Below are 25906 nucleotides of genomic sequence, written 5' to 3'. Positions count from 1 at the left end.
TCTATTTTCAGAACTTCGAGCGATGTTTCAAAACTGCCTTCAGAAAATAGCTTCACCATGGAAACATTTTGTCCTGAGTATATTATCGAACCTTAGAAGCTAATTAAAGTGTGTATTATTTTACTTGTTAGTATGGAAGCATCTTAGATATCCATCGACGCATCAATAAGAGTAAATTAAGTATCAGATACTCAACATTAAAAGATTTTGCCTTGCGCAAAGATAAATTCCTATTATTGAGAAAATGGCACTCGCATGTGCGCAGTTGTTGTTTTCTATCCTCGGAACTAATCCTATATCAGAGAGGATGAAATGTAGCTGCAAAATGTAAGATTTTCATCCGTAAAAACAAATTGCCGCTCTCAAAGACACGCGCCATGTCCCATTTTTCGAACGCTGGCAATAACTCTCAGCTCAGCCACAAAGTAAAATTCTGATGAAAAATCGGTGGCACGAGAGAGAGAGAGCAACCCGGACACGTCAGCGGCAGACATGCAAGCAGAATACGCTTGAATTTCTTGCCGCTCGGCTCGCTTGCTTGTCGGGCTGTCAGGCTAAGGGAGAAACACGCGCTTCTGCGAAAATAAATCGCACCTGGACTAACATGTCACGGCGAAAAAAGCGCACTTGGCACAAACTGGCTACATTACCGACTGCCACAGGCACCCCTCGCACCCCCTACGGCGATGAAGGGGGTGATTCATTCACCTTTCTTCTCTCGCACTCAGAGCGAGCCGACTAATAAGCGGTGCATCATAAATCCGCCGATATTGGACTCCAAGGTTGCAGCGGCACGCCTTTTAAAACGCATTCCTACCGCCTGCCAAGATTCCCGACGGTTATAATACACGCTCATCTGCGTCCAATTAACTCACGCGGCGGGTGTTTGAAAAAAAATATCTCGCGGTTTTTAAAAATTTGACTTCAAGGATTGGTCAGAGTTAGTTTTGGATCAGAGGCGACCTTCACATGCGTTGGCAGCGTTTGATTCATAATGGTAAATCTGACCGAAATTTTCTTAGAATTTATTTATTTGTGAAACATTTTGCTTATTAAAAATTCGCGAGATAGTAAAAGATTCTTTACAGTGACCCATGATTTACCTTTTTAATTACAATTATTTAATCATCTAATTCATCTGCGAGATTTTATATCCATTTATTAAAAAATAAATTAGCATTTGTGGGATAAGGTTAATAAATTTATGCGAAACAATGTATTATTATATTTTTATAGATCCTATAATGCGGAAATCGAATTTACTTGTGGCTCTCAACTGTTTGCATTTGATCCAATCCAAGGCCGGTTTCCAGACTGTCTGCTTTCAATTAGTACAATGAGAAGAGTGTGGACGCGCCTGCTTGTCGCCTGGAAGATGCTTCTCTGGCGCCGCTCTCGCTTCACGAAATATAGTTCACTCTATTATTACTGAGCGCACATTACTTCTGGTGGAAAGCGTGGAGTCTTTAATTTTAGCTTGCTTGAAAAATTTGTCGCAAGCTCTCACACGACTGCCCGCGTGTTTTTAGCTGTTGCGCTTGTGCATTTGAATAATATATTTATGTCCACATTTCATACTCTTCTCTGACCTAATTCAAAACTCTCTGTTTCTGGATACCAATGCGATTCTCAATGTTAGAAATTGTAAAATCAATTTCCTTTTGAATAATTCAGAACAGCAACCTTAATGATATGAGAGCTTTTAAATGTTTTTTACCGTAAACTTTTAAATTTAAATAATTTTTAGTTCATCAAGAAATATAATTCAACTCTCACCGATTAAGACATTTTGAAACAATAAGTATTTTTATTCGGATGATTAGTAATAACGACCGGTTGAACTGATATTACATGTGCGACCCTACGTGGAATATTTGCATGGAGTCGAATCAGTATTTTCCCTCCACCTGTGCTTGTGTCGAGCGAAGGAAATTGACCTCCTCATACTTGTTCTAGTGTTCGTAGGCAACCAGTGCGAGCAGGGTCTTCCTGTAGTGCCCCAGAGTGTCGCCCTGCAATCCAAATTTTTGTACATTCGTGTCAAGTCCCATATGGGCTGCTCGAGCGAAAGTGAAGCTCACCGTGATCCATTTCTCCAGGGTCTGGCCGTACTGGGCCAGAAACTCTTGTTTGATGTCTCCAAGGTCGATTTCGCACCTCGAAACAATGATTCGGATCAGAGTGTGATCGTCAGTGCCGATACCCTTCATCGATTCGTAGAGGCGACGGGCAAAGTAGGCTGCTCGCTTTCGCACAATGCGCACTGTTGGGAGTTTTCAAAATTTTCGCTTGTGAAAATGCATAAATTAAGTTTTGTATGGTCACGAAGCCTCATAATGTTGGATCTGTGTTTAAGATGTTTGAAACATATATTACTAATGTAATGGCCTGTGAAACTATAATTACTCATCAACTACGTGTATTTACAATAGAATTAATGACAGTAAAAATACTAAAATATTTTTTTGTTACGATAACTAAAATTTTTTAAGTAGAGGAGCAGATGTCAGCTACATTAAAAAACTACTTATTAGTGTGCACTTTAAATTTAAAATGGTTTATGCCCGAATCCCGCGACCTATCTCATGTGAAAATGGAAAAGTTTGCTATTGCGCTGGAACTAATGGAGAAAAGGGAGACAACAACTAAAATGAACAATTTACCGATACTGAGAAAGCCCTTCCTCAGCTTTCCCGAGAAGTGCTGGTCGATGACGGCTTCAATGTCGCGACCGGTGACGCTGCGGAAGACGCGGAAGACGAGTCGAAGGTGCGGGAAGCTGCGCGCCGCCAGGATGGAGGCGAACACGGACTCCTCGGTGGCCCACTCACTTGCACCTGCAGCAGGCCGGTTAGAGCTACACGTCAGAGTCTCGCCCTGAATGCCCTGCGGCCAGAATACTTCTGCCCGTGCAGCTCAACAAATAGAAACACGCAATTTCAATGTCTGACTGTGTGTGGCATTTCATTATTTACAATTGGAGCTGAATATTTTGAACGATTAATTTTAAACAGCTGGTTCACACTAGCTCTTCAACTCATGAATTATAGAGCTTCATCCGCTAGCTGAAAGTATTTTACGAGATTTTAAACAACCAACTGGATTAAAAGCTTTCCATTCCTGTATTTTACTATGATTCACAAAATCGTGGTTTATAAGGCATCTGACTGTCCAATTTTTAGAATGGGGATTTGGTAATCATAAACAATAGTTGAAATGCCACACACATCAAAAAGCTCTATTTTTGTATTTTTAAGGACACATTGATTTTTTCTTACCCGCGGATGCGAGGGAAAGGGCGTCATTTCTGACCAATTCCTCGTCCACAGCTTCGCTCTCGTCTCTAATAGCCTGCAATGACATTTAAATTATTTTTAACTCCTTTCAAACTGCATGCACTCTCGCATTTCTATTTCTACAGACTGGGAAACAATTAATTTTAGCAAGCGGCTCTTGCAGACTGCACACTCACCGAGCAAAGTCTGACCAACAGGTTGCGGAACTCGCCTGAGGAGTCGTGTTTCAGGTCGTGCTCGAGCGAATTTCCATACACTGAAAGCAGTGAGGATAGTACGTGACATAATCGGTGTACAAGCAAACCCTTTGTTATCTCGCAAAGAAATGTTTTGAGAGGCCACCATGCGTGTGAAAAAGGCTTTCAGAATATTGACAAACCAGATTACTCGCATAGAACAAACCGCACAACCCAGCGGGGTGAAACAATTTCTGCTTCCTTCCAGTTTGTGCACAATAAGACAAGGAAAATTTCTAGTTATACTTTTGTTTTACAGAAGGCTCAAATTTTAGCTGATTATTTCTCATTCTTATGATACAGTAACAAAATTTCATTTAGCTGAATTCAAGAGTGTTTATTTACTAAAAATAATAAAAATTTTAAATTACTATTCTCATATTCGGTTGATACTTCTAATACTCCACAGTTGCTGAGCGACATAAGCACCTCCACTATGGCGTCTTCGTCAGTTCCGAGCCCTGAAATCGCTTTGTGCAGCTCTTTGGCGTACAGTTGGCTAATTGGAGTCATCATCGCCAAGATCACGTCCTCCATGTGTCCTGTCAGGTCGCCTTTCAACCGTTGAACCAGGTCCTATTAATCAAAAAATGGTGCGAAATTGAAACGATTGCCTAATATAAGGTTAAAATGTTTTAGCATTACTGTTAACTTAAAATTTGTTTTTAATTAATTTAGACGTTGAATTTAGCGTTGAACCGATTTGTTTCGTATAATATTTCTTTGTCATGATTTTGCACTTTGTTTTGAAAGAAATGATGATTATGAGTGTATTATGTTTCATAGCAAGAAACACGCAATCCTGACCTTGTCGAACAGTTCTTTGTAGACGTCTGCTATTTGCAGCCTCTGAGCGACAGTGCGATAGGCTAGGATCTCGGTGATGGCGTCCTCGTCGGTGCCCGGGCCTTTCATCGCTTCTTCCAGGGCAGTTGCGTCGATAGTTGCGTCAAAGTCCTCATGCTCCACTACCGTGGGAATGCACTGAAACACATTCAATTACGAAACGTTGCTACTCCATCTGTTCACGTAATTATCCCTTATGGAGATGCCGCGGCGCGTAAGCTGATTTAGCATAATGATCAGGAATCATTCGATGAGAATTAATACCACAAAACCCAAGAGGAATTTTAAATTGGACAGTTATCTGAAAGATAGGAAAGTTACATGAATTGTTGATTGATGTTTTACATTAGCGGCAGCTATGTAAAACACACAATTATTAGATCAGATAAAATTAATGGAAGTGATTTTTTTCTAGTGGATCAAAATTTTACTAAATTACGTTTCTTGCTGATGCCAATCTTAACAAATCGTGTAAAACTGAATACGAATAACCTAAACAAGGCGAAAACGGAAGAAGATCTGAAAATTGTTTTAAAAATATAACCTTGTTCTCGAATTAAAGCACAATCTGCTGTAGCTTCAAGGTAAAAAAACTTGACCCAACCAAGGAAATGAACTTACATATTTGGTGGCGTATTTGTGATGTGGCATTTTCTGTCCTCAGTCAAGAGCTTTCGACAAGGAAATGAGGTGCGAAGTCCTCGGAAAGTGACTTTTTATCACCCGTCCAGGACCACCTGATGCGGCAATGGCAGACACTTAAAATCAGGCGAACCTACCTGACAATGAGTCACAGTAGAGGCACTTTTGCCAGTAAACATTATTGTTGCGCAAAACTTTGAAGTTTCTCACAATCTAAGTGACAGCTAAAGGTGTGCGGGGAGTTTGGAATAAGCGCAAAAGTCCGTCTTTTGTAACAAGAGCGAATAAGATAAACGGCACTTTGTAGTGAAGGCGTTCTGCACTTCAACTTACTCGCCGTGCTCGAGCGGAATTAAAGAGAAAAATCTTGTATTTAATTTATCCCTGTCTTCTACTGACGCTTCTTATTTGTGCTCGGGATCGTATTTTCAGAGGGCTGGGTGGGCCAAATTAAAGCAGAATTTGCTTTACGTCTCGCTTTTGTCAGAGCCAATTGATTATTCTTGGAATGTAAAACATTCACGTGCTGATGCTGAGATGAGGACGCTTGGGAATCTTGCTGCTGTAATTAAACACGAAAATAGACACACAACACGAAAGATAGCAACTTTGAGGTTTTGTACCAACTTGTTTAAGAGTTCCGGTAAATGGCCTCAGATTAGGTTTTGCAAATAAGCAATGTTGACTGATTTTATTCGAGATATTGAGTCATTCAGGATTTTTAATTCGCTTTCTAGAAAAATACCTACAGCCATGTTGTGTCTGTTTGTTTTCAAATCTTTTTCTGTTCGAATATAACCTTTTCCATTAGATTTAATTTGTACCTGAAATTTCGGTTCATCAAATTTAAGCTTTTGATTAATAAATTGTGCGCGAAACACACAAAAAAATAAACGGAAATCATAAATAAAAGCTTAGTTTTATAGCCATTTTTTGTTGCATTTTAATATTGCTAAAAACGGTCAAGCTTCATTTAGCATGTATGCAACCAGAGCAGTGCCGATGCTAAGCAGGTTGACTGAATTTGGCCAAGTGGTGCAAATAAATACAGTAACTCATTTTACAAATATAACGTTGTTTCGAAATATCACATCACTTATTTTTAATTCCAGGATATAATCCGCAGATTGCGTTGCTCAAGACTAGTATAAAAAGCCTGTACACACAGGGAGAGGTTTAACCTCTGACAAACACATTTGCAGATCTCACAAAGAAATTTAATGGCGTTTTCACATCAGCAGTGCTCTGCTTCCACGCTATTTTCAGCACTGCTCTCGTCGAACAATAAAGCGGCCTTCGTATTGCACTTTCCACGTTCCAAATACGGTCTATTCTCGGTGTCGAAGATTTTCTGCCGCGGCAGCAAGAACTCCTACACTCTGAGGAGGCGTCTGCAACGCAGCGGAAGAATGTTTGCTCGAGAGCGAGATGGTGCGAAGGAGGCCATATAGCAAGAATAAAATGCGTGTAGGTCAACGACTCTCGCCCGCCAGATCTGCGGCGGCTAGCGGAAGAAAAAGCCTGGGGGCCGTCGGCGTAGATTAGAATCGACAGACGAATGTCGTGTGGATTAAATCGCATCAGCACACGAAGGGCTTCACAGCTTTCTTTTTATTACATAAGTTCTAGAAATAAAATGCGTCTCTTGCTGACGATCAAGCGTGACTGAGCGAGACCTCCAAAATTTCTGATTGTAAGTAGACAGCAGAGCTGATGGTGAGTTTTGATTAAAGTTTTGTAATACAGTCCGAGACATTTTGTTTCCTTCGTTTTCACTTTGACCCAATTAATTATCTATTCAGCAAATACATATAGTCTGCAAAGTTTTAATTTAAAACGCTGCAAATAAGTAAACGGATGAGGTAGTTTTTGAGGTTTCCTTTTTTTATTTTTTGCTCTGCCACCATTGGGTTTCCGTCCTTCCACGGCGTTTGTTTTATTTCACATATGGTGTATTTTTATATTATTTAAACAAATCGATACAGAAATTGGAAGCAAGAGCGAGAAAATAAACAAGGAAAGTGGAAAGCACCGTAGGAGAACCCAAACAAATTTGCACACGGTGGGCACGAACGGGCAAGGTACACAAACGCGTCAGAAAATAGTGCAAGCCCAACACCTCTGGCCGGCAACTGTTTGTTTACAACGCGATAGAGTTGCTGGTGGCGTGATGTTTGCCTCCCAGTCGCGCGGAAGTGCGGAGCGGGCGCCAAGAGCACCACGGAGGCCTTTCAGCTTTTCAACTCAAAGCCGTGTGGATTGGTCTCGGATAATCCCTAGCAAACAAACTCTATCTGAAAACACGTGTAGGAGAAAGTTTTAATCAGTTCCGTGTGCTTTCACAAGCTACATTTTCCTTTTTTTAATTGTTTTAGCTTCCCTCTATTTAGTTTTTATTTTTACTTCAATGCTGATTATTTTTTAGACAAAATTCATGTGATTACTAACAAGGTACTATTTAAAACAAAAAATTAAGAGTACATAAAAGTGGAAAAAATACCAGGAAGCAAAGAAACAAAAGAAACTTTACTGTTTATCTTTATTTTTTTTTTAAATGAAAGCCGTTTTCTTCAATTCATATGTACCTAAAAAACGGTACATTTACTCCATTTTTTTCCAACATTTGGTATGTTACGAGAAGAATGGGAATGAAAATAGTAAAATAAATTGGAGAAAGTAGGTTTGAACAAAGTATAAACACGACTTCAATTGTTCTGTTCTGCAGAGAGTCTAGAGTCACGCATCCCGCTCGTCACAAGTGAGAAACGCATTGCAGAGCAAACAGGGGCAATTTATTACAACAGCAAAGGCTATTATCTCTCTAGACTTTTTCAAATTGCGCGACGTGTGATTTATCCCTTTTATTCTCTTGTAAAGATTGTCTGCAAACCGCAGAAAGCGAGACGAGAGAAGTCACGAAACGAGCACAATCGCGAAATCTTTTTGCTCTACTAGACTAAAAATTTCTTTGAGCGGCTACGCGGCTAGTTTGTTTGTTGTTTGTGTACGATCATGGCAGCGCTCCATGAGACGCGCGATTTATTGCACCACTTCCCGACTGAAAAGTTGAGCGATGGCTGTAAAACACAATTTTTTTAAATCATTGCTCTGGCGAAACTTGTTTGGGCGACAGGAATTATGAGCATTGCGTTGCAAAAATCTGTCCAAAGGATCGTGTAGAGCTGGTCTTTTTCAAAGAAATAATCCAAGATGATTGATCTTAAAAATTACTGCATTAATAAATAAGGGAAATTTGTCTCAGTACAGTACATAAGAAAATTAAACAAATTAGTGTGAGAAATGAATTCCAATGAGTCATCTTAAAAATAAGGAAATAAATAATACAAATTTATAACATATTTACAGAAGGGCCAATTAGTCCTGAATTATTTTTTTGAATATTTTTATACATTGGCTCCCTGCGATCTTAAATATTAAAGTATAATTTTCATCGCACGATAAATTGTGCTGACATATTAAAAGTTTTTACTGGCAAAAAGACTAAATGTCCATTGAATTCAATTAAGGACTGCAGTGCCCGCTCATTAATGAAGCCAACGGCTGATTCAAAAAAGAATGAGCCCTTCAGAAAGAGCAGAGATTGATGTTAAATGCCAGCCTGTCACATTTGGTAGTCCTGCTGAACGAGAGCACAAATTTGGGTCGTCGGAGGACGTGGATGAATCGATTTTTGGCGGCGTCTCCGCTCTGTTGTGCGAAACGCAACCAAAGGAATTTGCCGCGCTCATAATAATAACGTTGGCGTGGTCGTAAATTAATCTCAATACGCGTCGCGTCTAAAGCGCTTTGCCTTATACTGGTCGGGCAAACATGAACAAAACCTGCGAATCTGGGTCATGCCCTCGGAGCAATTCGGGCCGTTTAATGCTTGGGCCTCATCTGCACGCGCGTTTCCAGTCTCATCACCGGCTCGGCTGTTGTGCACACACGATTACAACACGCGAGATAAACTCCAAAGTGGCGCCCAAAAGAAACGCCTCGCTGCTGGACCTTGGCCTAATGGGTGGCTCCATTCTATTAAAAACAATTGTATTTTCAGCTTGAATAACTCCATCAGGATTGTGAAGATTTCTTGCAGAAAGGAAAACAAAACAAATATTTTCTTTATTTTACAAACTTAATGCATGCGGTAGAGTCCGTGCGCAACATTCCGCTTGTGTTGGAGATTCTTCCGGGTAAAAATACTTCTGCCACAAACATTATTTTTTTACAGTAGATGCTTTAAAATCACTCTGTTTCTGCGGCCTTACATCCAGGTTAAAAATTCTCTTTAAATTTATTCGTTCTATTTAGAGCAGCTTAAAAAAATAAGAATAAGGGACATTTTCTGTGTCGTGCATGAAAGTAAAAAGACTTTTGAGAGCCGCATCTATTCCACCCGAGTGGAAATAGAAAATTCGTTGAAATCATATTTCAGCGCTCTGCTGAAAGAGTGGTGTGCGAACAAAATGGACTGAGCATAATGGGGTCAAAGATGCGGGATTACATTTCGCTTAAAAAGCACATCAAAAGCAGCACCGTGCCAAAGTGCAGTGGGATATGACTGTCCATTTTTTCCCGGCACGTCTAGCTCGTTTACACATCTCCGCATTAAACGCGACACTCGCCAAATACACACAACATTTTCACTTAACTCATTTTTGAGGTGAAATAACGAACAATTTTTCTTGTTTTTGAGGGAAACATTTTTTAATCTAAATTAACTCAGATTTTTTTGTTTCACACGTCCATGCCGTTGCATTTTGCCTTTGTCATTGTGATTTTCAACAAAATAATTTTCGAAACCTCCTCGTTGCCACGTGGGGGGCCGCTCTAGTAGAAAGGAATGAACCTCACTGTTATCATGGCAAAAGCACGACACACATTAAATATCATTTAAAATTATAGATAAGTAGCATTTTGTTTTAAACAATATAAACATAAATATTTTAAAATTTAAATATTTTCATGAAAATGACTTTCAACGAACTCTTTTGCCTCTTGCACTCAAATCACACAAATTTGATGGCATGCAGTTTTAAAATAGGTTTTTAAAAGGTTAACGCTCGCGGATTTCCACTCAATTCCGCAACACTTTGTCTCAATAAGCTGCGCAGCAGTTCAGGCGCGTGCGATTATTTGCAGTGTCGCGTTTAAAGCTGTCATCGGGCAATAAATCAGCCGGCAGGCAGCAACATGACGAGATCCACTCGCTCTCCCATCGCTCGGCCTTGAATCTGATTAATTTTAGCCGCCACGACGCTGCTAATTATTGGGCCAATTTTACTTTGTGCCACTATAGATCTCAGTCTCGGTACCTGCCGCGTTTTCTCCTCGGCGGGGAGCTAAAAGTCGACAGCGCGCAGGAGAGAAACCCCAGTTGGTGATAATAGCATTAAGAGCAAGGTCGTCCGTCGTCAGGCCACACTCGCGACCCGAGAGAGTAAGGTCGGCGAAACGCGATCAATACGCGCCTTCTCAATGACCATGTAACATCCCCCACACCACCTTGCTACGATCGACGCGATGATGCTATTTTCTCGGCTTTAGGCGTTATGTCAACACCAGTTTGCTTGCGTGAGGCCTGTGTGCTCATGAAAGAGGAAATGAAGTTTAATTTGGTTCGATAAATTAATCGAGTTTAAAATTATTGTGGGTTGTAAATGTCACCAAGTATTCAAATAGGATTTGGTCTGTTGTATTTTATAGGCTGTGAATAATCCAAATTTACACGAATTAAAAAAATATTTCTCAATATACATATTAATTAATTTACAAATAAACTTTGTTATCTTCCATTACGACCACAAATAATATCCTCTGGGAACAATTTTGAGCCATCAACAATTAAGCTACTGCACGTCAGAAAAACATCTTTAATACAAAACTCAGCATGATCTTCAATTTTCTTTGGTGTAATTTTCAGAGGATGACTAAGCTCAAATCACAAATTAATAATCAAATCTCATGTTTTTATTCTGAGTTAAATATCAGCTTTTATCAAAGCAAGATATTATTGCACATTAACAAAATTTATTTTTAGCCTCAATCTTTCACAGGGCTTAAAGAAACGTGTCTTTGAGGAGAATTTTGCATTTCTTTGAGCTCTTCGAATTAGTTTACGTTTGATGAAAATTTTACAGCCCGAGTTGCTGACTCTGACTGATGTGAATCCTATCAAACGGCTTTCGTTTTTGCGAAGCCCTTGAATTATCAAGGGAAAATAATGCCTGCGGCCCGTTCACATTTTGCACCAGCTCTTCCTTTTGTTCTGCTCTCGGCAACGACCGTCAACTGACTTGCAGGGCTGCCCGCGGAAAATCAATCCATTCCTTTCCCTTGTTCAGCAGACAAAGCCTGCTCTTTGCCAATGAAATCGTCCTTGACAAGGGTTTCTCTCGAGCATTTTTTGCCCAAGCACATTTCCCTGGAGGGTCGGAGGTCGGTTGAATGACTACAACTTTTTCTCGTAATCTATCTAAGCATCATTTTCTCTAATACCATTTTGAATTGCTGTAAAGCTTAAATTGAACATTGACGTAGACTCCAATTATTGTTTTAATGAAATGGTCAATACTCTTCTTTTTATGACTTATTAACAATTTGGGTCGAGACTGTAAAATCGCCCTGCGAATAGAGCGATTACAGCCGGCACATCCTGTTGGGACTTTTTGATATCTGGCCAGCAGCTAAAAATCACAACCGCACGTTGCTCTTCTTCTAACAACTTTCGAATAACTTGGTGCCGCAGCAGAATGCAGAGGGAGAAAGACAGGAATTTATTTTGGGAGCACACCAACGTGTCTTCTTCATTCAAAAGGGCGGATGGAGAGAGAGAGAGAGAGAGAGAGAGAAGAAGAGTTGGTAGGCTAATTACTCATTCGACTTCAAAGCTGGAATCCTGGACGAGGCGCCAGTGCTGCTCGCTAATTATCCATCAGTGCAATTTTGAATTTTTAAGTTGCAGTGTGCCAAAGCAGCTATGACCTAATGAACGGCAGAATCACTAGAGTCAAGTGCAGCCTCCCAGCAAGCGGCGCTCCTGGACATGACGTAGTTAGGCAACCGGCTTGACACGTCTGATGAGATGGTTGCCTCATATTTTATTTATTTTCTGCCTTTTTAATCACACTATATTATAGGGTCAAGTGAAAAGACTTTGGCAATTTTATGATTAATACTAGGTTTTTAAAACAAACCAATAATTAGACTATCCAATTAACATGAAAAAAACAAAGCAAGCTAAATATTTTATTTCCATGCATTCGGCTTTAGCTTGTTCAGCATTTTTCCTTTTTTATAGTTGTTACACTCTTGCTCTAACCAATTTTTTATATAAATTCTACCATACTAATTATATAAATTAAATTTCTAATTCTTCTTGGATCTTATCTACAAAAAAATGTAAAATGAAGGCAAATATACTCCAAGGATCATTAAAAAGAACTGCACAAAAGCGCAAAAATCAAGAATTCATCTTAACAAATACATAATGCAGTAACAAGATTATCAAATAGAATTTCATCAGAGTTATACCACTTTTGGAATCCAAAGTCAATGATTCACGCGGCAGCGACGGCTTTTGCGTCATCACGCGCATCTGCATTTGCATCTCGCGAGATTCCAATCAAGACCGAATGTCCTTGTTGGCGGCCAAGCGCGGGCGGAGGTGAGGAGTAGCCTCAACATTGCCATGCATGGGAGGCCACGCGCGCCTAAAATTATAAATATACTGACCGACAGTCTTTGGACTTGGCACCCGGCCACTCGGCTCGGACAATTTTTTTTTTTTTTTTGAAGGTGCTTTGCTCGCACGCAGGTGATTTCTTATGTTGGACTGGCGCACTGATTCACCCGCGGGAAAAATGAAGTGTGTGTTGTGCGAATCGAACATACAACGACTCTGACAGCGCAGAACGTTCATTAAAAACCTCACCTTTCAACAGTTCAAGCTCAGAAGAAATTTTGAGATCCTCATATTTGAAAGCTTTTTTAGAGATTTTTAATTGGTTACCATAGGAGACGCAAATTAATGGGAATGAAGAAAATATTATTTCGAGGGCATTTTTAAGCAAAATAAATCAAATCTTGTTGGGTTTTCGTTTTTATTCATTACAAATCTCATGACAGTTGACAGTAAAAAATCTTCTGCTGAATTCCAAAGTTTCCCCGAGCTCTCAGATTGGAAAGGAAGCTAATGAATTAGGGGTACAACCAGCATCTCAAACTAGTTGATCAGGACATTTATTTATAAATAATAATATGGGCACATGAACAGATCGCTTTTAATTTCCTCTGAAAATTAATACATCCCTCGCTTCTACTTTCATTGGCATCATCTACATGCAAAATATAAATTTTGAAATTTTCTCTACAAAAATAGATTAAAACAGCAAAAGGAGTTAATAGGAATTTAAATGAAAAATTAATTTTTCAACGAACTTATCTCATTTCTAACGCGTATGGTGCGCTTGCGTTATCTAAAATTCTGACCTTGCAACGCATTTTTGTGATGCAATGCGGCGTGGCAGTCCATTCATTGGCTTCATATTTTACTCCTTTGCTTCTGAAACTGCGCATCAACACATGCCCCCAATGCCTGTTGAAGTATCGATTTTAGTTGACATTCGCACACCTAATTGTGTCACATAATCTGCTGATCATTTGAACTGATGATTTCCAATAAGCAGCAAATAGGGCTAGAGGAGATGTCAGATATGAAGGAAAAAAGAGAAAAAATCAGGTTCAAGAGTGAAATATATTCGATCGTTTATTCTGGTAATGTGATGCAACTACAGCGCTCACATTTCCAACATTAAATTCAAGCAATTTTAAAAATATATTTTGCACTAAAACGTTTTATTTTCAAGTCTTTAACCACTCTCAATCCTTGAAAGTCACACAATGTTGTTGGAGATCTAGCGTTTGAAGTAAATTTAATGTTCAGGAATGCACCTAATTTTTAGTTGGAATGAAGGATTCATATACTTTCGAAAAGGAAAAGCATAAATCCAAAATATCACTCTCCATTGAAGGCAAAATGAATGGTCTATAAAAATACTCGATAGAAAATTCGGTATTTTGCATTCCCGTTTTACGTTTGGTAATGGGAGATAATTTGGTTTCACAAGAAGTGCCATATTCAATGTGTGTTTCTTTGTAGATAGAGGAAAGAAGAGAAATTTAAAAACTCTGTGTATATCCTTGCATGTTCAAGGCGCGACGTTGCACACGTTTTGTTTGTACTTCCAGGTGGATCTCCAATGCCTCCGAGGCCTGAATGTTGCCACCCTCTCTGTGTATCTTCGTTGCTATGATTTTTTTGAGTGAGCAGACTATTTAATTTATATGAAATATTTGTGAATCATGGAACTGAAAAATAATTATTAAAATCCTGGAGCAGCTAAAGTATTATGCACTTGAGCGTACTTCATCCATCGATTGTAAGAATGATATAAATAATAAAAATATTTTAATCTTTTTATTAAACATGCATTTTGTACAACAAACAGATTTTAATCAGTATTGGGATCACCATTTATTTTGGCACTTTAGAAATAATTATATATGTATATAAATAGAAATAATTTATTCCACTATTTTCTAAACTTAAGCCCACTTGCGCTGGATGTAATTAATTTTTATATCAATTAGAATCAAATAACGAATATTAAAAGCTTGATTCTAGAGAGACCAGCCAAAATTATAGGCTGAAGATAAAGTGCACTCGTTGCGGAAGAACAAATACTGAAAAGGTCTTTCACACACGGTAATTTTCTGCTTCAGCAACCTCTAGAAGCAGGTACGTCTGTATAGCTTCTGGGTGGACAGGGAATTTGTCCTTGTGGCGTCCAATTTCGAAAGAAAGTGTTTCAAGGTTCATTGCTCTGCGAAATGAGAAAGCAAATGCCACGGCTGGTTCCGCGTGGCTCGGCGCGGGCATTTTTCAAGCACGCAAGTCAAAACAAAGCAGCGACCCAATGGGCACTGGTCCCAGTCAGCCGTGCAATCTCTCATCGAGACGTCGCTCCTGTGACCTTAAGGGTGAATGATCATTTTGTTGATTAATAACAATTGTTCATTTCTGCTCCCGCTGTGAATATCACGCACAGCTGCCTAATAACTCTGTTCCACACCAATCATGCTAATTGCTAGGATGTTTTTACTATTTTAAATTTCGTTTAGCTTTTTTGACTAATTTGACGTTCTTGAATGCAATTTTTCACAAAAATAATTACAAATTAAATAGTTGGAAACGTATCTTCCGTTTTCAATGCTACTCAGATAGAATGTAATAAATCTTAATAAATCAAAATGAGTTTTCTCGGTATTACATGTTTATTCAATAATCGTAAATTTCTATACAATTAATATATTTGTTAACCGATGTCACAAATTCAAAACTTTCATTGTGCCTGTAATTGCGGCCATTAATTCTGAAGTACATTAAATTAGTCTTTGATTTTAAATCAGTGATTAACTGTAAACATACCACGGCAAAGAGTACGGATTTCGTTAGCACCTTAAGAAAAGATTGAATAACAAATAATACACTAGTGCCCACTGTTATGTGGGCATGACATACTGCTCTCAAAAATGGAAGGACTAAGTTTAGTGCTTAACACTGATATTCAGATAGGTACGCACAATTATCCTCAGCGATACCAATTTCCAATAACTGACGGCAGTGAAAGTTCAATATTTTCGCATATTACATAATAATGAATCTATTCTTGACTCAACATACATTCAATTAGTTTGTTACCATGCAAAATCTTATAAAATTTGTAAACACCGGTCAGAAATTTTACTAATACAATTTTAAATTTTAGTTCAACTTGAATTGGTAAGTATATATTATTTCAGATTTAGTCTTTTGCTAAGGCAATACTTTTTAGCTGCTTCTTGCAAACACACAAAGCACATTTCTTTCATCAGAGGCACGGTTTTATATCTTTGAAGGCAACGCACATCATATAAAAAGGACCCAACATGTTGACACTCCATTGAAGACGAAACGATGGCACTGAAGTTAATAAATTACCAGAAATAAAAAATTTCCCATGACATCAAACACGCGAAATATGTACGAAAAATAAGAAATAATTGACTGAGGGAGAGGTCAAGAACTAGATTTATCTAACTACAAAGCACCGGACAACCTAATTCTCATCATTCAAACCTTCGTTCTGACTATCAAAATTAGACATCGTTAGTCACTGACATTTCTCACTCAAGTGTTCACGTCAACTAAAGATTCAGCTCTTTACTTTCCAGCGTAGGTGGGGTTCTTGAAGGTGGATGTGGCCTGCTTGTAAATTGGGTTTTCTCCCTGCAAATATCATAAGTTCGATCATTTCTATTGATTTGCAGCTCAGTCATGTGGGTAAATACTCACAGTGTCCCATTTAGCCATCATGCGCTCGTTCTCAAACTTGGCAAACTCGCGCCTGTCGTGGATGGTGGTGAGCAGCTTCCACAGAAGCAGAAGTGCCAGACCAATAAGTACAATAGCTCCAATCACACCAAGGACAATGCCTGAAAATAGGTGATTTAATACTTAGTAAAAGACGCCATTAAATCGACTTTTGATTGGAAAATTAAGGTGGGAAAGCTTTTTTAATAGGAGATTATTGCTTAATGTATCAAACTGTCCCAAATCTGTCAAACTTAATGTTTTAAATTGTTAGAAAATTTACTGCAACACATAAATATTTGAAAACCACTTCAACAAAACAAATGAGAAAGGAAAATACAAGCAGTCTTAAAATATTCAATTTTGGCCCAAGATGAAGAGTAATGAAATTTGTATACTAATCTGAGAATCGTGAAAAATAGGTATAAAACAACACAACAGTAATATGAAATAATTCAAATTTACCAAGGATATAAATTTGTGGTGGGCAGTCGCGTTGCTCTTGGGCGCGGACTACAATCTTTCCATTTTCGTCCCAAGCGTACACATACGCAAATCGACAGTCATCCTCGTCGTAGAACCGGCAGAGGTACTCATCCTTGTCCTCATCAGCTGCATGAGGTTTTGAGAATCAGTTTAAAAAAAATCACACCGATTCATCTACCTTCAACAACGTCCACTACTGAGGGGACAAACGTGCAGTTTTGCATACATTCTTCCTCATCAAACGATCCAGTCTTGTATACTTGGCATTGAACACACTCCTTGAACTCATTGCAGCGGCCGGTGCAAGTCTGGAATAATTGAAAGAGAAGACAGCATCGATTACAATCTGATGAGATTAATGTTTCTGATTTGTCTGGAAAACTTTAAAAAAATAATTATTATGGTAAAAGACGAGTTTCACTAAATACATTTGTCTCGATTATTTGCCTTCATAAACAAATAATTAAATGAAGGGAAAATTAGCGTGCAGTCAGAAAACAAACAAACAATACGCTACGCATTGAGAAAAAGCATTATTCACTTACATTGCACTTCTCGCAATATCTGCCAAAGTATCTTCCTTTCTCAGGGTCTTCGTGGCACTTGCAAACGCCACACTCGCAAGAGCCCTTGCCGGAGCAAATTTCTCCGCCTCCTGGAGGAATACAAGTGTCCTGGGATATCTTGCAGTCACACGCCTTACCGGTCCAGCCAGCGTTGCACTGGCACGTGCCACAAACACAGGTGCCGTGGTCGGCGCCGGCGCAAAGAAGGCCATTGTGTCGATCGCAAGAGAAGTTGTCGCACTCGCAGAACGGACCAGAAATGTGCTACAGAACAAATTTGATAAACTAATTGAAACAAACTAGAATGGGAACCAGTAGAAAATTATGGGTTGATAATTACAGTACTTAACGTAGCAAATACGATCGATCCTTCATCAAACAATTAATAAAATTCAAAATAATGATTTTACAATTCATAGAAATGATTCTTGACAGAAATATGCAAAGTTCTACTCAATTTATATTTAGGATTTTAAAGAGGAAAAAAATCTTAAGATGGTATTGGATGTGTTACCAAGATTTTGAGGCAAGGAAATTTGGGAGTTAAATTCCAATTTTTTGACGGTAAAATTTTGAAAACATATTTTATTCTATCTTGAGATTGTATTTCCCTTTTTAATATCTTAAAATTAATGCCACCAGCTTCGATTTTTATAAGTAATATTGTTACTTTAAAATCAATACAAATGTTTTAAAAATCTTCAACCATACCTCATCAGGATTTTGCCTGGCTTCACATTCACAAACACCGCAGACGCAGCTGCCCCTTCCTGAACAATCCACAGTGGTGTAGTTGTCAGGTCTGCAGCTGGAGGTCAGGTCCTTGGTGCCATGGGCGTTTTCGCTGTTGCATTCACACTTGCGGCCAAAGTGAGAGTCATCGCATTCGCAGACACCGCACTTGTAGGTTCCTGAGTAGGAGCATTCCTTTGCGTTTTGCTTGAAACCCTGATTTGGGAAAAAATCAATCAATCCACAACTAAGCCATAAATTTTAAGTCTTACAGGATTTCCAGGGTTCTCACACGGACAGTCACACAGCATTTCCAGGTCAACGATCAGACTCTCGTTGATGCCCACCGGGTAGATGTGGAGGATCTGGTTCCACTCCTTCCTGTCCTTGGGGCAGCTGGTCACCTCGATTTCCACCACAAAGCTCACCTTGGTCCCAACTTTGAGACCATCGCACTTGCTGGTCTGCTTCAGAGGACCAGGGCTGAGACAGCTGGAGTAGTAGGTCACTTTCACAGCGCTGGTCGCGTTATCCTTGATCTCGACTGAAGATGAGATTTTCTGTTGGCAAACAAACAAATAAATTCAAACTGCAACACTTAGTAGAGGATAGTTACGTTGTACTGGTCTCGGACAAGATCGACTACGTTGGAAGAGTCCTCGGAAAGGGTTCCAGCAGAGGCTCCTTCAATGTTGTCCTTGAGTTTGTCGTAAATGTTGATCTGGTTAGCAGTAACCGCAAAGATGACGTTGATGGCGTTCTGTTTGACCTTTAGGTTGACCTGAGATATGGAGGGGTAATCCTGCAGGGTGGAGTGGGTGTACTTGCCAAATTCGTCAATGTGGCATTCACCATCATTGGGCTTCACAATTCCACCAAGCTGTAATGAGGTTTATATTAGTTACCGATACAATTTTTAGCCGTTCGATAGAATAAGAAAAATTAAAGCTTTAAAACAAAACACTATTTCCATACCTTTCCATCTCCGGCATAGTGGAATCCAGCATCAGTGGAGAACACCAAAAGACGGCGAGCCTTTTCTCTCCAACCGATTTGCTCACGGCACACAACCGCCTGCATGATGGCGTCAAAACCACCCTCAGGTGCGTCTAGATTTCCAGACACTGCTGCTTTCTTCACTTCACCCTAAGAAATTTGTATTCATGAATGAGTTATCATTTCAGCTAACAAAATCAGCACACATTTCCAGCACCACACATTACACTTCCAATCTCTTAAATTTGGATGCAGATTTGGAAATTTAGCTTTACTCTTACAACTTAAATAGATGAAATTAGTGGTTACACTTGTTAATTACGTCACACAAGTTTTAATAACGACATGAAACATGAAGATTATCGTTGGTTTAATCACTACTACAAAATTTTTAATAGCTGAGAACTCAACAATTTTGGACGAGGGACATTAAAAAGAAGTGCTTTGGACGAAGCAACACAGCTTTCATACAAGTTTCACGCTCAAAACACACAATGCACAAACACAGTGGGACTCTATAAAGCAACATTCTCTCCGCCACCAACAAGATACAGTGACACCACGCAAACATGCAAAAGAACCAAAGATAGACACTGAAGCGTTGAAGCGCAAATCATCACACTTGATAATCATAAAAATCGTGATAGGCATTTCGGTTGGAAACTTACGGCAAACCGACTTGTGTCCTGGCTCAACGACATAACATTATGATAACCGTAAGGTGCAGCACAACCTGTGCATGGCTGCTCGAGACTGAGAAGAAAAAATAACAGGATCGATATAGAAACTGTACACAAGGTCCAGCCGAGACAAGTGTGTTTGAGTGGTGTGTTTTAACCTGGATTCGAAACGATTCGATCCAGCCCAAAAACGTATATACAGTGTGAAAGGGAAGTTGAGGGGGAGAGTTTCCAGCCAGCCCTCCGCAGCACGTAAGCGACTAAACTACGTTGGAAGGTGGCTGGAAAATCTCTCTATGTGATCCGGTGTGCTGTTGAACATATATAGAAGAGAGGCAGGAGAAAAGTAGGAGAGTTTGTGAACACATATATAGGAAAAATAAAGAAACAGGCAATTTGAACGTGTGTGTGGTGGCAGCAGTTTTGTCCAGTTTGTGAAACCATCACCTAAACATTGCGACACTATTCCACTTGGGACTAACAGGGATCACATGTATGAGTGAGAGTTTGAACTTACGGCAAACTTGGCAGTGTTAACATCTAGTTTCATGTGATTATGGAAACCGTACGGTGCTTCACAACCGTCACATGGCGCCTGTAATCTTTGATGGACATTGTTTGTTTATATATGTGGTGTTCTGTTCAACTCTTTTGTGGTGTTTTGGGTATATAATTTGGTAAAGGGGAGTTGAGGAAAATCTGTTAAGTTTTTGGGAAATTTTGTGGAACTTGTCTTGTCTTTCATTTTGTGAAATTAAAAATCATTGACTCACTTTTTAGGAACAGTGCTAACGTATGGCATGACAACTTTGTCGACAAAACTGCCGAAACCCAGTCTGAAATTGGAAGTGATGTTTTGCATAGCCTGGGCCAGCAGATCACCCAACTCAGAAAGTTTGTCCTTGTCGTCCTCCATGGACTTAGACAGGTCCATCAAATAGTAAAGGTCGACAGGATAGTCTTCTGCCTGGGCATAGTCCATGGTGAATCGGTAGGCCTCGGCTAGAATAATCGAAAGTGATATAGTACGCAAGTTGAATGCTAATCAGTTTTTTTTTACCAATGCGCAATTTTAGGCTGACTCTCTGCGGGTGGACTTGGACAGACTCATAGCCTTCTTTGGCCTTGGTCAGCTGCTTGGCATGCAGCACGGTGTACACATTGTCAGGATTGACGATATGTTCCCTTTTGCACTGGAATTTGCTACGCTCAGTTCCTTCGGGCTGGAAGCACCTCTTCACTCTGGTTCCGTTCCCAAAATTCTGCAGAAAAAATTAGAAAGAAAATTCAAGAAAACATTGCAACGTTTTGAACTGAGATATTGTTTAAAATAAGATATCTCGCATACAAGATAACAAAATTAAAAAGAATAAAATCTAATATTGAAGAAAAATTCTTACCGGCTGTGAGCACCAGGCACAGGTTGGAGTCTGGATGCATTCTCCACAAGTCTGCTTGGACACGCAGGGGTTCTGCACGACCAACTTTTCAGGTACGAGGATCTGCTGCTGTTGCTGGGAGGCGCACACCCAGAGGAACAGGAGGGACGCGAACAAGTAGTATTTCATGGCTCTGAAACAAAGAGGCGGCTTGTTACATTCAAATGGCCCGCAGATTGATGGTGGCGTGGGTTCACTAAAAAAGGGACTGCGTCCGCATGTTGCGGCGTGCCTGTGCACTTTGATTATGTTTGAACTGCCTTATCTAGCCGCGGGGATGTGGAACGTTCACCAAATTATTGATTGTAACAGTTCACAGAGCCAGGAGGGCGAGTTCTAAGTGGCTTTTGATGGACGTTGGTATGGAAACTAGACAGTACTCTTGATTAATTGCTGATTGGGGGTGAAAGATTGCCTGTTCGACCCATAAAATTATTTTGTTTACGAAACTTTATTGTGTCAAATTCGTAATATTGTTATTTTCCTCGTTGCATTGTTTTTAAATTCCACAAAGCATTATAATATTGTAAGAAACTGCTTTTGCGTCACCCAATGTGAAATAAATGTATCACAATACAAACAAAATATTCATGCTTTCGTTGGAAAACAACAAAGCGTTTACATGTTGATCACGTTTGCACGTTGTATTAATTTACGATGTGAAATGAATTAAAATTAATAATATTTATTTGCCTCCTAGCAAGACACAAGAGTTTTTAACTACGATCGAGATTGAAAGAAAAATCTGAAAGATCTAATTCAACATTTATTTTCATGTTTGAGGCAGGTCAAGGCTGCTTGCTATCTTTCGCGAAAGGTGACAACCGCGGGATGATTTTCACCTGCACAGCGTGATTCATCCGCACGCACTTAAATAAACGTCAGTGATCGTCAAGCAACAAACACTTTCTACTTCATCTGACGGAAACGCTCATTTTCCTTTACTTGTGACGCACGAAGCGAATTCCAAATAGTTTGCGACAAGCAGTTTTATGATTAATAAAAAATGTCCACTACTCGGGTGCATTCGTCGACGTCGCGGTTTGTTTCGGAGAACACGTGCACCGGCCTATAAACGAATCCAGTCATTTGTGACGTAGCGCGAGAGGCAAGAGCCGCCCGACGGACGAGAGCTGTGGGTTTTCAAGAAGAGAAATAAATGTGGGCGAAGGCAGCGGCAGCAGAAGTCGCAACGGTCGGTCGACGTTGCCAAGCCGAGTTGCACGAAAGGTACGGCAGGCCCTTATAAGGGCAGCATCTCTCTCGTGCCGCGGTCAGCTTGCTGTCGACCACTTGTTCTTAAATCCATTGTCGCAAACGCGAGTGACACGCAAAAAGTAAGACAGGTTCGAGTCAAGGACCAAAACGGGAGCTGCGCGGAAGATTGAGAAGAATTAAGAAAAAGAATGAGAAGAAAAATTTAAGCTTTTGTTATGTTGTTAGCGTAACAAACACATTATTCAAAATGTCTAAATTTTCAAAATAACACTACTCCAGAATTGTTGTTTTCAAAATATATTTGTGGCACTCTTAAAAAGGGATATTTGTTTGAAAATAAGTTTACTGCTGGTTTAAAATTGTTTATTAGAAATTTTTCATTCAAACCTTAACCTAAAAGCAACGTAAAAATAGCCTTTACTGACCTATACTTCATTTTTCTTAAATTATAATATTGAAATATTTTAACTTATTTCATGAATGACCGCAGTCTTTGTAACTTAAATTTCATTTCAGGTCCACCGAAAATTTATTAATCGAGTCTTTTGTTCCCTTATAAACATAATATTATATGATTTAAAAATGATTCCGATCGAAAATCAAACGTGACGAATGAATTTTTTTGCAATTATGATATGACATAAAAAAGGAAAGATCAAACAGAGGTTTCGACAAAAATAAACCAGGCAGTATTTTTTTCGATAGGAACACCGATTCCTTTCCTATAGATTATGTGTATTTTTAAATTTTTATCAAAACGTTTCTGCAATCAATTTATTAAAAAAAACTGCCGAACTCAAAGCGGATTAAAGACAAGCATTGATGAAAACATGAAGTTAAACTCTATATTTTAAACGCACGTCGAGAAAAGGAGGGTGCGAATTGTGAAAGGTGACGGAGATAACGAAGTTGTGGGAGTGTTTAGAATCGCAGCCTAGAGGACAGTTGGCGCCGACAGGGGTCCAAGATGGAATTATTTTTAAATTCGCTTCTGGCTCTCGCACCAGCGGTCGAACGTGCACTCCACCCAAACAAGCAACTTGAAGCACCCATTCGCCAGTTTTATGAATCAACTTTGGTTGTTGAGACGCTGAGATCGGAATGCGTGTTTAAAAAGCACGCTTCAGAAAATGGAGAATCAGCTGTAGCTGTAGTGAAGCATTTGAAATAATAACAATTGTCTAGCTGTTTTAGTCAATTTTCTACTTTTGTAAATACTGAGTTACGATTAGGAATAAATAATAAATTTTGTTTACACGCTAGGATAAAAAAAGGAAAGGGAAGAAGCAGATTCACCCAAAAATACTTATAGCAACGGCGACACAATTAGACACAGTATTTTTGTTTTAAAATGTTGGCTCGCATTGTTAAGGCACTCTCAGGAGTGTCAAAGCAATGAGAGGTATTTGAGCAGTTCGGAGATCTAATACTGGCTACCCAATGTCAGAAATGGCAAAAAGTGGTTAGTTTAGTGACTCGAATTGCTCAAATTGCTCAACGGGCTGGGAGGCGCACCGGCGCCGACTCGCTGCTTGCTGGTTTGCACCTTTCCAGCATGCGTGATTTGTCTTCACGGGACGAATGTCTAGCGTTTCAATGCAGTCCTCGGTGCGGAGGCAAGTGGCCCTTGAGTGAGCTGGGTCCCTGTGCGGCCTGGTGCGCCCATGTTATCCGTTCGCGGTGTTATTGGGACCCAGGTTTCAGCATTCGTGCTAGTGCAGTGCGCGCCCTTCCCGGTCCTGCGGTCCTCGGACAGGGATAAAAAGTGCAAAAAAAAAAATGGCATTTGTGCAAAGATGGTGTTCAATTTCTACACTCGTTAGTGGGGAAAGGCCAAAATTATCATAGGACTAATTGCTTAAAGAGCGCCAAGAACTGTTCCATTATCATGCATCCGGCTATAAAAATGGGCCATCTTTGTATTCATGATGGGTGCTGGGGAAACTTGCCTGTTGGCTCTACGTATTGTCGAGAGGGAAAAAGCGAAAAAAGACGCCATGCCATAGGGTACCTGGCACACACATGCGGCCAAGGAGTTGCCTGAATCAACAAAAGTGTACTTTACATGCAGGATGTGTCCGCACCGCGCGTCCCAGAGCACAAAGACAACATCTGCTTCTGATAAAAAAGCCAAAGTCAATTTTATTTCTTTCGTGATTAAAAATATTAAATGACAGCCAAAATACAAGGGAAACAAAAAAGCTGAACCTAGGAAAGGTGTTAAATTATTTTTTATTCCGTTATTATTTCAAATCATTTATTAAAATAAATATCAGGCTATATCCCAATTTCCCCAATAAAGTAAAACAAACGAGAAATTCTTCGAAAAAAACTAGACCCTTCTATGATTGCAAGGCAGGTGGAACTTTGCCCCGAATACTCTTCGTTTTTGCTTTGTTCTGAATAAATACGTAATATTAATATTAAAAATTATAATATGATAATTTAACATTCCATCCAAAACCCAAATTTATGTTCCGAGAATGCGAGAATAACTGCAAATTTTAAAATGTCTTAATTTTCAAAATAGCATTGTTTCAAAATTGTTTGCACGCTCTTAAATAAGAGGGTCTTTTAATGAAACAAATTAATACGAAAAGGCAGCTTGGGATAATGTTAAAGGTTTTTTGAAACAGTCGAGGCAATGATTCATACTAGTAAGCGAAGAATCACAATAAATATTTACATTTTTTAAATTTCAGTAACCTATTCAAGATAAAACATTGATACAAACGCGAGGAAATTATGAACAAAATTTTTATAAAGGGTTTCACCACGCATGACCTTCGACCCGGTATTTGATGAGAATACATTTAAAGTTCTAATTTTTTTTACAAACGCGCGCTGATTCAATACTAAAACTTAACCCAAAATAATAATAATAATAGCCTTCCAAACGAGGCCTCTCCGTCCGTCATCAACCGATGCAAAAATAGCGGAAAGTCATCTGGCCAACGCCAGACACCCCTAGAGTCATCTCGTCTTGCTCGCACTTAATTTAGCCCTGATTTTCATACTTACAGGTTGGTTCTTGGTGGCACTACGGAATTTTCGATGTGGACGGCGAAATTATCACGAATCCAGACACACAGGCATTATCCTGGAGTGGTAATCCGTGGAAAAAGTGACTGCTGACAAAAGAGTCACTCCTCGACTGTTCCTTGCTTGGGTTTACTCATTAGAAGGAAAATACTGCTTTTGACATGACGTCATCCACCAGATCCACCCATGCTGAGCTGCTGGTGCTGGCTGATGTTTTCTTAGCACACCAATGCCATCTAGACAGCTGAGAAACAAGGAATTAAGTAAATTGTAAAGGCAAGTGAGGGGTGGTGAGAGGTGTTCGTTGAGGA

General features: G+C 39.5%; 2 protein-coding genes across 4 annotated transcripts; both read right to left on the bottom strand.

Annotated features, from left to right (window-relative positions):
- Window positions 1-1779: 1779 nt before the first annotated feature.
- LOC135940337 (annexin B9-like) lies at window positions 1780-5149 on the bottom strand. Of its 2 annotated transcripts, none has more exons than XM_065485184.1 (8): window positions 5000-5149; window positions 4340-4516; window positions 3904-4108; window positions 3473-3552; window positions 3279-3351; window positions 2664-2903; window positions 2082-2263; window positions 1780-2012 (listed from the first exon to the last, which is right to left on the bottom strand). In XM_065485184.1, the coding sequence occupies exons 1-8, from the start codon at window positions 5027-5029 to the stop codon at window positions 1953-1955; spliced, it is 1047 nt and encodes a 348-aa protein (XP_065341256.1). In that variant the 5' UTR covers window positions 5030-5149; the 3' UTR covers window positions 1780-1952. The 2 variants fall into 2 exon arrangements, with proteins under 2 accessions (XP_065341256.1, XP_065341257.1); XM_065485185.1 differs by having other exon boundaries at window positions 2664-2837.
- A 10190-nt stretch (window positions 5150-15339) lies between these two features.
- mys (myospheroid) lies at window positions 15340-25761 on the bottom strand. 2 transcript variants are annotated; one of them, XM_065482570.1, is made up of 14 exons: window positions 25575-25761; window positions 21297-21468; window positions 20957-21158; window positions 20670-20898; window positions 20414-20498; window positions 19196-19366; window positions 18837-19100; window positions 18493-18780; window positions 18200-18436; window positions 17468-17752; window positions 17101-17230; window positions 16902-17048; window positions 16419-16558; window positions 15340-16352 (listed from the first exon to the last, which is right to left on the bottom strand). In XM_065482570.1, the coding sequence occupies exons 2-14, from the start codon at window positions 21462-21464 to the stop codon at window positions 16287-16289; spliced, it is 2412 nt and encodes an 803-aa protein (XP_065338642.1). In that variant the 5' UTR covers window positions 21465-21468; window positions 25575-25761; the 3' UTR covers window positions 15340-16286. The 2 variants fall into 2 exon arrangements, with proteins under 2 accessions (XP_065338642.1, XP_065338643.1); XM_065482571.1 differs by lacking the exon at window positions 20414-20498 and adding an exon at window positions 19885-19969.
- Between the last annotated feature and the right edge of the window lie 145 nt (window positions 25762-25906).

Source organism: Cloeon dipterum, chromosome 3, assembly GCF_949628265.1.
Source record: "Cloeon dipterum chromosome 3, ieCloDipt1.1, whole genome shotgun sequence".
NCBI lineage: Eukaryota > Metazoa > Arthropoda > Insecta > Ephemeroptera > Baetidae > Cloeon > Cloeon dipterum.
This window is presented reverse-complemented; position numbering and strand designations above follow the sequence as displayed.